We start from the raw sequence: 14,823 nt of genomic DNA, 5'->3' as shown, positions 1-14,823 counted from the left end.
TTTGAACCAAGTGCTTTCTTTAACCAAAAATGTTTGAGTGCATTTAACAATAAGCAAAGAGTGACATTCTGTCACTCAGGGGCGCCAAACTGAGAATGAGCTGAAGATGGGATGTAAAAGTAAATTAGCCAATGATTACTCTAGAGAAAATGATGATCTTGTTATGGAAACCATTAAGGGAAAAGCAGAATTGGTATGTAAACCACGTTGTATAGTTACACTGCTAAAAAATTCCCCCTGTGTAATCTTAAAATATTAAGTTATACAAGAAGTATAATCTGAACATCTTACTTTTTCATCACTGATTTTCAACAAGCAGTAAATAAGGAAAAATCTTACCCATCCTCTTTTTCAAAAACAAACTACAACAAAAACCTATTTCTGCAAGCCCTATGCTTTTTTCTTTTTTTGTTTCTTTTTTAATCAAACAAAAACCAAAGCTAATACTGTGAGAGTTGGAAGAAGAGAAATTACTATGCTTCTTTTTGAAACACAACCATTTCTTCTGGTTCTAGTTGCTTAGCTACTCATCAGTGTTAATGTTCTAAAATCCCAGCCACCACCTACCTGAATGCAAGCCTTACCTAAAATCTAAACTGTTTGGTGGCCTGGAAAAGCAGTCATTTAATCTGTACAGATGTGAGTGATCTGAAATCTTGTGAAGAGCTGCTGTGGGATGGTTTGAAGGTACAGAGTTGGAATGTGCATCATCTGGTTGTCTAGGACTCTCTTCTTCTAGTTACATTTCTCTGCAGAACCCCAGGGGCCACTGGCTTGCACCTTACTTGAAAATTCTTTTGTTTGGCATGTGGGTTTTGCTATGGAAACCTCCTTGCAAAAGAAGCCCTGGGATTTAGTATCATTAACAATTAAAAAGCTTGATCAGATTTTTAGTAGAAACAAGCTTATTTAAATTTCTAGTTTAGGGGTTTGTGTAGATTTGGATAATTAAGTATTTTAAAATAGTCCTATTGAAAATCTCAAGAGGAAAAATTTTTATTGTCTGCTAAATCTGGGCCTAAATACAGAAAAATGCATAGTTGAAAAATATTTTTTTCTGTTCCTTAAACAAGTAGGTTTTAACATATGAAAGAATGCATCATTTTTATTTTCAAGTGGCTTAGTTTTAAATCTTAAATAAGCAGTTGTTGCAATGTGTGCATCAGTCACCCCAGGCAACTAACTGATAGAAATTCAGAGTTGCTCAAATTCCTACTGAAGTCACCGAGGAATTTTGATATGACTATGCTGATGGACAATAAACAAAAGGCAACTATTCATTAGAAACATGGGTAAAGAAAAAACAACTCAGCAAGTGGAGCAGAGGAATACAGGGAATAGAGTTCTTTCCATGATACAGAGTACTTTGGGTTTTCATTATTTTTGTAAGGTAATAAAACAGTTGACTGTGTCCCTATAAAGAAGCATAGTGATTTATTCTTTTATGGGGGGGAGATCTTTTTCTTTTTAATTCCATGTATTCAAAGTTTTTTTATAGATTTTGTGAACTGGTGATGGAATTTGATTTAAAGGGACACTCTCAACTTCATTAGGCTTCAAAATTTTACCTTTTTCCAAAAACAGGTAAATGCCACTTGGTTTTCTTGTTTGAGACTTGTTTCCAGCATGGCTTTTAGATGTTTGACAAAAGGAGTAGAATAGAAGCTTGAAGAAAAGGGAGGGAGGGTATTGCAGCAACTTAAACTTTGTGCTGGCTTTTGTTAATATTGGGGTTTTTTAAAAAACATTCAAAGGCTTGTTTCTTCCTTGCAGTCTTCTGGGTAGACTTGTCTAAATTATCACATAGCCCCAAACTCCTGTTGACTCTACTACATTAAATTGTAAGAAAGAACAAGGAAACCACCTGTTACTCTCGTTTGTGTCTCAGGTAACAAGGCTTTCAGTCAGTAGGAAAAAGTTCATCCCTGCTGAAGCTTAAAAGGAGGCAAGAGGAGGATTTTGTTTGCTTTTAGGGAATTCTGTGCTGATCTTGTTTGTAGAGCCAGCATTTCAAGGTTTTTTGCATGAATGCCTAAAAGCAAGCAAACCAGGTTGCATGTTATTAACACTTTCTTTTTTGTTGTGCACACATAGTCGTTAACAAACCATGCGGTGCAACTTTGGCACCATCTAAGACCCTGTCTTGTCTTTAATCTCAGAGCTGTCTGGAGTTCAGCCTAAGGATTCAAGAGTTCATTGAACTCATTCGACAGAACAAGAGACTGGATGCTGTGAGGTATGAAATTAGGATACTTTCCAAACAATTTTCCTAACAAGATGGTATTATGCTTCATTAGAAACATGTGACTATTGTTGCAACACCCAGAAGCCCTGTAAAGCCTTGAAGGGTCTTGCCTGATATTGTCATCAGTCTTTGGATTTAAGCTGGCCTTGGATTTGTTTTTTTAAAGGCAAAGTATCGTTCCACAGATGCACCTTCTTAAAGAATTGATGTTGTCCCTGAAACTTTTGTGTTTTCTTATTCTTAAAAATCAAGGTTTAGAAAATTAACTGGTTTTAAAAATCAAATGGATTTTCTGGTGGCATACAATGTAATATATAAATATATATTCACCCTTAACTAATTTTTCAAGAGGTACAGCCAGTTTCTCATGGCAATTCATTACAGTTTTAATCACCAGAAATACTAAAAGGTTAATGAAATCTTCATGTAAAGCTTTAACATTTCAATTTTTAACTAAATCCTCTTCTGCTTTTCTATCTTCAGTAAACTTTTTGTTCTGCAAGTTACCTGCAAGGCTGTGTTCACCCACTGTATTGATGCATTAGAGTTCTATATGGTTGTGGGTGGGAGAGGGATTGGCTGTGTTTGGTTTTCCTCACTTGGTTCCTCTGGCTCCAAATGCAGAAACCAACTCAATATCCATTTTTAACAGTTCTGAATAGTTCAGTGGGGACTACAGAGAGAAAGTAACAATGCCCAGTGGGTTGTGAATCAGTGACTGAAGTGCAGTCACACCTAAGCACTGCCTGACTTCAACCACAAGAGTTTTTCTGACAATACTTTTAGTAGCAGCACATGAAGCAATTTATGCATCCGAGTTAATGGTCCTGATTTAAGGTGGAATAATGTTCCAGGATAACACAGGAAACTGGTTCTGCTGAAATAAGTAGAATTTTGATACTGGGACAAAGAAACGTATTGATAATTTGAGAAGCAGTGACCTTGCCAGCACCAAAGAACTGTGCAGGTGGCAGAGCTACTGGGGCTTCCATGTGCATAAGGAAGGGAGAACTCTCAGCAGATTCTATTTTGTGAGAATGTCTAAACCTAAAGAGAGGTGAGAAGTTCATGGCCCAACTTGAAGCTTTGCTGATGCATCCTGATGAGAACACTGTTGCCACATATTATTTCTATGTTAAAAAGGTTGCAAGTTCTGCTGCCTTTTAAACTCAAACTATGTACTTCAGAAACTTAAACTTTATTTGTGGCAGAGCTGATTTTTTGGTCAGAGCAACACAGAGGTACAGACATCTATCATAATGTATGCACAGACTGAAAACATTCTGCAGGGCAAAGTTTTAGGCTTATTTTCAGTTTTTATATGTAGTTTCATTCAGATGCTTGGCTTGCTTTGAGTTAATATCATTCCTACTTTGCCCTACTTGCACTTAAATCATCTTTGCTCTGGTCCCAGCCAATGCAAATGTGCAATCTGATAAACTCCAGCTAATTTTAATGTTAATAATTAAAACCAAACATAATTTAAAACAAAACCTACAAGCTAATATTTAGGTATGTGCACTTATCCTTTGATAGAATTATCAAATCCTAAGGAATTGTCAAGTACTTAAGAAAAGGATGAAAGAGACTCAACTCCATTATCTGTCTTCTGAAGCCCATGGTGCTCTTTATACCAGATGAATACTGTGCCTTTAGCTTTATTCTCAGTTTGTTTCTTTGCCAAGTGTGCAGTCATGCATCTTAACAATGAGTAGTCCATGCTCTAAAAACGATTTTCTTTGAACTACAGCTTCCTTATGTAGCTTGGAAACCAGAGGGAGGCACAAAACTGGAATAAGGAAATAGGCTGAGAACTGGGACAAAGCAGATAAGGTCCTTCTGTATTTTATTGTTACTGGATATTTGTTTCCCTCTCATCCCTTTTCCACATCAGAAGTGGTAAAATTTGCAAGCTGTCAGCCCTCAAGAGGACACAGCATGCTTAGTGTGGGACAACCTGTCTGAGGTTTACAACTTAGAGCTCCTGTATACGACAGACAAGGCATCCATATTGACTATCGTTGGGGTGAAGTATGTATTGCATATACCTGCTGAAATTCAGGGCTGACATACATTTTATATTTGGCAATTATAAGTTACCAGTCATGGCAGTGCTGCTTTAACTTCATAACCAATTATAAAAGGAGCTATGGAAGTTTTTCTATATCTTAATTGACTCCTTTCTAGCAAGATGAGTTTTGATTATTTTGTACATTCAGACTTCAACATCTCAATGCTTTCTTTCAATAATGTGTCTTTAAGACTGTAAGTTTTTACCATTGCATTCTACTTTGTTTCAAAGTAAATAAGTAATGAATAAGGGAATACATTTTGGGGAGGTGTGGCATAAATCTCATTGCTCCTAGCAAACCTTTGCAACTTGTGGCTTCATTAGCTTGCTTCTGTTAAGTGCCTGCAGCAGGATTCTTTCAGTATTGTGTCTATGGTGCAATAAATAGGTCAGGCATCCATTAGAAAGCAGAGAAAGAGGCTGTTTACCAAGGAGTTTCCTGTATGAGTGGAACTGGGGGAACTGACATTTTGTTGAAACGCAGCTGGTGTTTAAATAAGTTTGAAAGCTTTTGCTGCCTACTGAGAGCCTCTGAAGTGACATTGCTTTTACATTAAAATTGATGTGAACTTTAAAAATATACATCTTATTAAATAAGTGTTTGAATTTGTGTAGCTTTTTAGAATGAGTACAAACAGGCTTTCCTCTAAGGTACCTTATCAGAGTAGCCTTGAAAGTGCAAGTTTCAAGAATGTGTTATATTTAAGAGATTTACTCTTTGTATTCATGAACAATTTTTTACAAAATTTTTTGCCTAGTATCATTAGCCTTTAACTCTCAGTCTCTAGGGTTTTTTTGTCAAATTTATACCTACTAAAGTAACAATGAATGACTGACACCAGTTTCACACTTCAGGAGCTCTCGCTAATTTCATTCTGGGAAATCTGACAGCATTTTGATTTTTTGCTTTTATGCAGTGCCAGAGATACACAAAGTTCTCAGCTAAAAGCTTAACAAAGCATGTGCACTTCTTGTTCGGGGGATACAAAGGACAAAAAGGAGTAAATAATAGCTGATGGTGGGCAAAGTTAGGAGAAAATGGCTACAGTCTATCATCTTAGTCAGCTTCCATCCTGCAAGGATGAATGAACACTATTTTTTTGGTGGGCTGCAGTTGAACACGGGTATAAGTATGCTTTTGAGCACTTTGAGTGTAAATTCTGCTGGTTGTCATAAGGGTCTGAGATAAAGGCATTCAGGCTTTGGCCAAAAAAACTGAATAGAAACAAGTCCTCTCTTGATAACACCTTATATTTGTGTTCAGTTATTGCTACTGCCCAATAAATATGTTCATTGCTATATTCAGGCATATGTAGGCATATAAGCTGGACATTGAAAATGTGGATCTTTTTGCAACAATTCAGTGTACCCTTAGTGAACTGTAGGTCTTCAGGTCTTTGTAAATAGTACGGTCAGCTGTACCTGTGTGAGCTGGGAGAGACACACAAAAGATGATGAACTTTGTCCTTGCAGAGTTTACAGAATCATTCTGGGATTCAAAAAAAAAAAATTTCTCCCTATTACTTTGATCTGTCACAGGATTTTAGTGGCTTCAGGGAGGGTCTATTGTCAGGATTTTAAAAATATTTTCTAGAAAAATGTAGCTCCCTGCCTTAGCTGTAGAGACTCGTATGTGCTAATGGTGGTAAAAGCATTGCAATTCAGCACTGTAATGTTCACACAGACCTCCAGGAGAATAACAGCACTAGCACAGAGGTGGAAATAGCTGGATGACAAGGAAAGGGGTGAGCAATGGCATGAGGGCAGATAAGGTGTTATTTCACTTTTGTGTATTCCCAAATAAGTTACACTACTGTGTCTTGTTTCCCAATCTAAAAAAGACTTGAGTGCTATGGATTAATGAATTTGCTTCACCTTTGAAAGATCTCTTGCCCCATTTTAATTTCTCAGCGGATGAAGTTCACCATAGCATGCAGACCTTGTGGGAAACCTTCCTTGTTTGGTTGGGGTTTTTTTGAAGAACACAGGAGATAGGGAAAGTCAAGAGATAAAGACTAACACAAGGTCACTTTAGAAAACCTAACTCATTCTGGCTGAACCCAAATCAGCCACCACATCCCAGTATGTTCAGTACTTTTTACAAGTGATGGAAGGCTGATGGCCTGGCAGAGAGGAGAACCTCTTCACTAACCAGGCTGGTGCAAACTGAAGTGTCACTTCTGTTTTACCATCACAGAACATAACTGCACTCTGATCAGCTCTTGTGAGAAGATTTTTTTTTCCTCCTTGTTTTTCTCATGCATGCACAGATAATAATTTATCTCAGCTGGTAGATCTGATTTTTTTTTTGTTTGCCTAATCTGTGTTTGCAAAAGCTCTTAATTTCATTTGCAGCTCTCCACAGTTACTGTAGCTTTCTTCCAGTGTGTCCAGGCTGCCTCTTCTCTCAGGCCAGGGGTTTGTGCTTCTGCCTTCGTAACAGTAATCACCTGGGGAACAATGTTTACATTCCTGAATTGCTCACCAGCATAGGAAATTGGGTGGAAACATTCTGTCCTACATAACTTCCATTGCTTCCTGGCTTGGGTGGGTGAGGAAGTGGGAGTACTGAAACAGTGCTAAAGAGACTGTTCTCATGGTATTGATGACCTCAGTGTAGCAGTCAAATTCAGAATTGGATTAAAAAAAAAAAAAAAGTGCCTAGTTTTCTTACTCAAGCCATTAAGTGGGCATTTTGAAAATACTGTCTATTCCTAAAAGTAATTTAGGAATTAATAAAAGACTCTTCAAAAGTTACAAAAGAGCAAACTCTTAGTAGAGGACTTGGGAGATTACTTGGTATCTTCCCCATAATAAAAACTGTGCAGAAGTCACAGCGTAGGGAAAATTTTCCTACACTTATGCAATGCCAGAAATTCAGTATAATGCTGGTTCTATACCCAGCCTGCTGTGCTACATCTGTGCACCACTGAAAACAGAAGCTTTTAGCAGAAATCCTGAACTAATCCAGTTTACAGGCTGAAGGGTCTTCCTGCACACTTATACTCCAACTTGAGCATTACTGATCTTGGGAAGACTAGACTCTGGGAACTTTCATATAGGGTTTTTATGTAGTTGAATATCCTCATAATCTGGTAATAATTTTATGGTTTCTTACTATTTCCTGAGAAATATTGAAGTTTGTATTTTTTATTTAAATATGTTTCTGGTAATTCTGTCACCCCTTTCAAATATTCAAGCTTTCAGCCATATGTGTATCCCTTTCAATCTCTATGTGTTAAAGTACAAAAATTTACACCAAAGTTCTAATTTTTTTATTTTCCTGGCTTAAAAAAAGGTGTTTTCTACTACATTGCTCTACAATTTCCTGTAGTCTTCATATAAAGTAAAATTGTCTTCTTGCCTATACCCCTGGCCCCGAAAAATCATTTATTCAAAATAAACATTGCCCCACATGTTAGTATAAATAAGGCAGATATTTGAACACTCTTGATGTGTGATGGGTCTGGAACAGCTGATTTTCAGACTGCCTTTATCTCACTTATGAGTGCAAGCCAGAGGATTGTCATACACTAAGCCTGCAAGAGCAGAGCCCTTTCTTCTAATAATCATGGTTGTTTTAATTCTGGGTGAGGCAAGACTTCACACTGCAGAAAAAGATTCTGGTTTCTAAGAAATTACAGCGTAAAAATGCTAATTCTTAGTCTTTCTTGCATTCCCATTTGCAGGATTTATTTTTTCAAGTTTTTAAAATGTACACAGAGCACTCTTGGAGTTCATATGTTGAGAGCAGAATCTAGAGGTTTTCTCCAAAATGTTCCATAATTAAGTAAGTTTACTTGATTTGGAAGCAAGGCTGTCTAATAAAGTATCAATTCTGTATTTCAGACATGCAAGAAAGCACTTCAGTCAGGCTGAGGGAAGCCAGCTGGATGAGGTTCGACAGGTGATGGGAATGTTGGCCTTCCCTTCAGACACTCATATCTCTCCCTATAAGGTAACATTGAAATTCAGTGCTCCAACACAATATTAAAACAGATGTTTCATTCTTTTTTCAGCACAGGAAAATGCATTGATAATATCAAGATAAAGGGTTTTTTTAAGTTTTGCTTCCTAACTTCCACCTTTGTAAGAATTCTTAATTTTAGTAACCAGTCCTTGTACATTAATCCAGAAAATATTTGTATTGTTTCAGTTTGTAATAGTAGCATGGATTCACACTAAGCTAGACTTACCATAAACCCAGTATTAGAGATCTGTGGGGCTGGAAGCACAATAATTAAATATACAGCAAGAGGCAGAAGATGGTGAAGTAAAAAGGATAAAAAAAAGTCTTGTTAAACATACAAAACTGTGACTTTCATACAGTAACAGCAGTTCTTAATTTTACTTCTCACATTACTGTTTTTGCAGTGGTTGGGATTAAGAAAGGAGGGATGATTTGAATGACGTGAAAACAGTATTTTTGTTTCTTAAAATAAGTTATCATTTATTTGGATTATGCAAATTAGTGTAGATATTAGTCGTAATAGCTACATCTAAATTTAAATCAAGCAAAATTCATAGGTAGCTACTGTTTCTACAGACTGAGTTCTGTGGTCGTGTGCTAATTCACTTCTTTTTAACTTGGCTTTGGAGACAGAAGATAGAGAAGAGTTGAGTTGTCAAAGCAAGACAAGAGTTCCATGAAATGCCAAGCCAATATGTGGCAGTGCCAGTATAAACACGTTTTCTAAACATGATGATGAAATCATGGCTTAACAAAACAACCACACAAAAAAAACCCTGAAACTAACAACTCACAGAATCAATATGAATTTCTTTGCTCATCCCAGAGTCCTGGAAGGATCCTGGTATTTTACATGCTAGATTTAATCTAAGTTATGAATATAAATGATAGATGTGTTAGAAGACTGGGTGTAAGATAGAATTTATCATTATTTTAGTAGTTTGAAAGAAATAGGCAGGAAATAAAGATCCTGTATTTTATTTCAAGGGCTGGTTTGGATGGAGTGTTTCAATGAGGGAGAACAAGGAGAATTAACTAGGATTGTTCCACGTAGAGCCGTACAATGAGAAAAATTCTCTATACTTATGGATATGACTTAAAACATTCTAGTTTATGGAAGTTAAGTTTTGAATTCTCTAATAATTGCCTAGTTCAACACAATTACAGCACATTGTTGTTTGGAGTTACCTTTAGTATCTTGACTATGAGTTGTGCATAAATGGCTTCCTAAAATGCCTTTAAGTAAATTTAAATCTGTGACAAAGTATGTGAGATCATATCTCTAACCAACTGATTTTTATTAATCCAAAGAAAGAAGCATCTTCTATAACCAATGAATAGAACTTTCTCTGGCTTTCCCTCTTTTAGGACTTTAAGGAAAACATTTACTATTGTGGCAAAACAAGCTGTTTCCTTTGATATCCATTGAACAATTTTATGTCACTTCACCTTCCACTGGACCAGATTTCTTGGAGCCCAATCCAACCTGCCCTCAAACAGTAGAATCATTGAATTGTAAAGTTTGGAAAAGGTCTCTGAGATCATCCAGTCCAACCATCAACCCAGCCCAGAACTGTCACTAAACCATGTCCTCATCTGCCCTGTCCACATGGTTTTCCCCAGGCTAAACACCCCCAGCTCTCTCAGCTGCTCCTCATCAGACTGGTGCTCCAGACCCTTCCCCAGCTCTGGGCCCTTCTCTGGACCCACTCCAGCACTTCAGTGTATTTGTGCAGGGCCCAAAACTGAGCACAGGACTTGGGATGTGGCCTCAGCAGTGCCAAGTTCTACAGATGGAACATCCACATCCTCTCTGGGAAGCCTGGTCCAGTGTCTCACTACACTGACAGCCAAGAACTTCTTACTAAAGTCCAATCCAACCCTGCTTTCTTTCTGTTTGGAGCCATTCCCTTGTCACAGGTCCCTCTCCAGATGTCATGCAGTACCTTTAGGTACTGGAAGGTGCTGTAATGTGTCCTCACATTGTTTATCCTGGTTCCCTCAAAGTGTAGCATGCACAGTTGACAATATGATCAGTATAGTATCTATATGCTAAATATTATATAAAAATAAGTAAATATTGTCACTTCTCTTGACCAAAGTACAGGTTATGGATTCAAATAATAAGAAAGGATTAGGTGTATGCCTATATAGATGACATCAAGTTTATATTCAAAGCATCTTCACTTCTTACATGACTCTTTCACAGCATTGCTTTTAGAGCTCAGTATATCCTTGACCTGTGGGTTTAGTTCTTACTTCCATGAAAAGAAAAATACCTTGATTAGAACATTTGGTATATGATATTGGAGATGGAATATTGCTCCAGCTATTTTAAACAATACTTGTTTTAACAAAGTAGTGTTAAAAGGTACTTTTTAAGCACTATGCTTTGGGGCATACACTTCTTTTTGGTGATGGGTTTGTGCAAGTGAGTTTTGCACAAAAATTTGCCACTCCCAGGCTTTTTCCCCCTGGGACAATTAGACTGAAAGCAACTTATAGTTGTGTTGTTTTTTAACAGGATCTCTTGGACCCTGCTCGATGGAGAATGCTGATCCAACAGTTCAGATATGATAACTACAGACTACATCAGCTGGGAAACAATTCTGTTTTTACTATAACACTCCAGGCAGGCCTTTCAGCTATAAAAACACCGTATCCTTTAATGCAGCTATTACTGGGAGTGAAAAAAAGCCTTGTAGGGGTTTATTTTTGGCTTATGGATGCTTTTCAGAGAGTTCAAGTAAGAAATGTGACACTTCAATATTTTTGCTCGAATTGTTCAAATGGAGTATAAATTGGTCACTATGAAATTAAGGGGAGATTATAATAAATAGCATTATGGTTTAAAAAAAAGGCATGCCCAAACAAAAAATTTAAGGTAAAATGTAACACTGTGTTTGGTTTGGCTGTCTTTTCATGTCTGAAATTAGTGAATATGCCTGCAAGGGTTAGTGAGCTGGGTCATAATTACCAGTTTTTATGCACTTAAACACAGATTTAGCTGCTAGGTTTTATGTGAATATTCAAACATAGCTGCATCTTTTGAAACTTTGTTGGGTTTGCTGCACATTGTGTTGTGCTGGAGAAGGGCTGGAGTGCTGCACCTCAAGCAGTTTCACCTGTGCAGGCTGCCAGATGTACGTTTTGCTCATTCTTATTCCTTGAAACAGAGCAAGCCCTTGATTCTTTTGTGTAGGCATTAAACTTGAATTAAATGTTCCTGTGCATTCTGCCACCTGGGCTATGTTGGCACAGCTGACGATCTTTAATTTTAAGGTTTCCCATACAATGGGAGGCTAATTATGGTTTCATTGTGGCGATTGTTCCCTAACTTGCTTTTAACAGACAGTGTTACAAAGAGGATGGGAGCTCAAAAAACCCCGACTGCCCTGTGTGTAGCAAATCCCTGAACAAGCTGGCTCAGCCTCTGCCGATGGCACATTGTGCCAACTCCCGACTAGTCTGCAAGATTTCAGGGGATGTAATGAACGAAAATAATCCTCCTATGATGTTACCAAATGGATATGTCTATGGATACAATGTAAGTGTTGGAGTCAATGACTTGCTGAAGGCTAAAATAGCAGTGGTTAGAATAACTTGCTAGATGAAAATAAGAGTTTATAAACTCAGTCAGAAGCTAGAAAAATACTTCTTGCAGTAATTTTTTTAAAGACTGTATATTTAGCTGCTTAAATTGGTCTTTATGAAAACATATTAATGGTCACATATCTAACTATGTGAATTTATAACACAAGATCAAATGGCATTGGAAATCTTTCTCTCCGGAGAGCAATAATGTACAATAAGTAACTTCTGGGGGCAAAGACGTTTTGACCTCAGACCACAACATTTTTTTAAATTAAAAGTTCATTTCCTAAACAGTTCAATAATGCTTTGAGTTACAGTTGTGAATATTATCTTTTGGTTTCACTCTTTTTCAGTCTCTGCTTTCTATTCGTCAAGATGACAAAGTAATTTGCCCAAGAACCAAAGAAGTCTTCAACTTCTCACAAGCTGAGAAAGTCTACATCATGTAGGTCCGTAAAACACACAATGAAGTGCCGCTGGAATTTTGACACAGTGTATCTTGGCATACCCTGTAAAGAGGGGGCCTTAATGTGTGGCAAAGAAGCAAAACCTGCCACCTTGGGGAGCAGACCTGTCGGTGGCATTATTGTTTCTTGCGACCAAAGATCAATGAGCAACAATAAACACTCTTGAAAGGAAAAAAAAAAAAAAAAAAAAAAAAAAAAAAAAAAAAACAAAGAGAAAAAAAAAAAAAAAGAAGAGAGGAATTATGACTTAAGTTTGTACTTGAATAAAAAACACAAAAACAAATTTTGATTGTTAAGGTTTTGTAACATAAGGTCAAAAATTGGACTCTTCTCAAAGAAAAGTACTTTCATCTTCTAAAGGATAGCTTTCTTTAAAGATGGACATTTGCACTGGGGGAAAAGTTACAACAGATTTGAAATTAAATCCATTTTTCTTCCCTCTTTTTCACAATTGTCCAAGACCCTTTTGTTATCAAAGATCTCAGTACTACCAACGTGTTCTCCTTTAAGCTCCTCTTTGCCTTCTTTATGATCCTCTGGTTAAGTAATCCTGAACATGAATGATGTAACTTATTTCCATGGGAAGATATTTTTGATGTCTTTGACACAAGGTGGCTTCTCTGGAGGATCAAATAGGGACTGGTTTGAAGGAGTATGAAGTCTTTTTCCAAACCCAAATATTTTAAGGAGGTTGCATAAGTATCAAGAACTGAGAACATTTCAGGCAAAATCTAATGCTTGTTTAAATGTTCTTTTTCCAGTCTACCATAGTGTTAAAGTCCTTCTAAAGTTATTAGTTATGTGCATAGGGTTCAATATGAAATCATTAGTGCTACTGCCTTATTTCTTGCTTTGAGAATGTACTCACATGACAATGAGCTGGTATTCTTAAGTGTTGGGCGAAGTTTCTGAAGATGCCTTGCAGGATGATTACATAATTTTAGGGTCTAAATAGCATTCATTACTGAAACTAATAGTTCAATTTTAACAACTGCAGAACACATCCTTATGAATTTTCAAAAGAATTAAACCATTGTAGTTTAAACAAAACCATATTGTAGAGGTTTGTATTTAGCGCTTATTTTTGCATGTTGATGTTGATTAGCTAATAAAAGATTGTAAATGTAAGACATGTTAATAAAAATTGTTTTCCATTTCTTGATTATATAAAATTAGAAAGCTTTTTTGTGTTTAAATGTAAAAAGAATTAACTCAGTGGCCTTCCTTAAAAGGAGTGTAACTTTCAAGTGTTGATTCTCAGTGTTCTGCAAGGTTCAAAATAAAAAGAAGAAAATTAACAATATGCACACATACAAAAAACCAAACAAACAAAAAAAAACAAAAAAAAAAAATCCCCCAGCAAACCAAAAAAATGCCACAAAGTAACCATAAATGTCATTCTTCAGAGCATTTCAGTCAAATTAGTATTTTTGGGGTTTTTTTGTATATGAACAGAATACTTCAGGGTTTTTTCTGTCTCTTCCTAGAAGACAGCCTCATGTCCTAGGGCCTTCCTGTTAATAAAATGTTGTGGGTGATGTTAGGTGTGGGTTTTTCATGCTTTAAAGAATGCTAACAAAGCACAAAGGACCACAAGTTCTTTTCATGTTCAACACTTGAAGGTCACAGATACTGCTAAAGTGCTGGTACTAGCCACAGTGAAACTGTAAATAGATGAGATTTCCAGGGAGGTGAGTCTGAAAAGGTTCCATTTTCAGTAGGCATCAATTATTGATGTTTCAGAACAGGTGTGTCTGGACCACGGCACTGCTGCCACCTTGGCACAGGCCAGGGCTCCTGCACTCACTGCTGGAAGGGAAGGGAAGGGTCTGTTTTCAGGGCATTTTCTGAACTGGCAGATTTGATGATTCCTTATAACAAGTGCAATGTACCAAGAGTAGGTGGAGGCAGATACTGAGAGAACTTACATTAGTAAGTGGAGTCGTTTGCTTTCAGTTATGCAGTAACTGCTCTCTTCTTTTCTCCTGGGGCGAGAGTTGGAGCACCCTCAACTCAAAGGGGGAGGATGTCACCCTGAGGAGCAGTGTTAGTCAAAGCCACATGGAACAGCACCTCTGTTTCTTTGGGACACTGGTTACACATCATTGCAGAAGGGCGAGCATAGCAATCTCACTTTTCCCTACTTTACAGAAATTCATAAAAGGCCAAAGCAGTAGATTTCTATTTGACCTGAGGGAATGTGTGGTAAATGCACAACAATTGTAGGGCATGGAAATTGTTACTTTTGCTTCTCTTAAATACCAGTTAGAGCTGTGGTTTCCTGAGACCAGCCTTTTCTGATTTCTGTGACCTGAGCAGAGTGGTGGAGAAACCCACACTTCCAAAATAAACCTCGTTTGAGATGTGAGAAGAGAACAGCTGTCCTACAAGGAGGGCCCCTGTTGATGGGAGGTGTGATTCCAGAGGGCCAGGTGCCAACATGAGGACTCAGTCCTTGATGGTGTGTCAGCACGGA

At 37.3% G+C, this 14,823-nt stretch overlaps 1 protein-coding gene across 5 annotated transcripts in view; it reads left to right on the top strand.

The window, feature by feature from the left end:
• Positions 1-13,510, top strand: part of MAEA (macrophage erythroblast attacher, E3 ubiquitin ligase) — a 48,919-nt gene extending 35,409 nt beyond the window's left edge. For 4 of the 5 annotated variants that reach the window (XM_056490916.1, XM_056490918.1, XM_056490915.1 and 1 more), the window contains 5 exons: positions 2,160-2,236; positions 8,166-8,274; positions 10,811-10,944; positions 11,638-11,833; positions 12,234-13,479. In XM_056490916.1, the coding sequence (XP_056346891.1) occupies positions 2,160-2,236; positions 8,166-8,274; positions 10,811-10,944; positions 11,638-11,833; positions 12,234-12,329 (612 nt within the window). In that variant the 3' untranslated portion in view covers positions 12,330-13,479. Of the gene's footprint in view, positions 1-2,159; positions 2,237-8,165; positions 8,275-10,810; positions 10,945-11,637; positions 11,834-12,233 lie in introns of all 5 variants that reach the window. The other variant, XM_056490914.1, reaches the window with a different exon arrangement.
• The last annotated feature ends 1,313 nt before the right edge of the window (positions 13,511-14,823 follow it).

The sequence above is a fragment of the Oenanthe melanoleuca genome, chromosome 4 (assembly GCF_029582105.1).
Source record: "Oenanthe melanoleuca isolate GR-GAL-2019-014 chromosome 4, OMel1.0, whole genome shotgun sequence".
Classification (NCBI taxonomy): domain Eukaryota; kingdom Metazoa; phylum Chordata; class Aves; order Passeriformes; family Muscicapidae; genus Oenanthe; species Oenanthe melanoleuca.
This window is presented reverse-complemented; position numbering and strand designations above follow the sequence as displayed.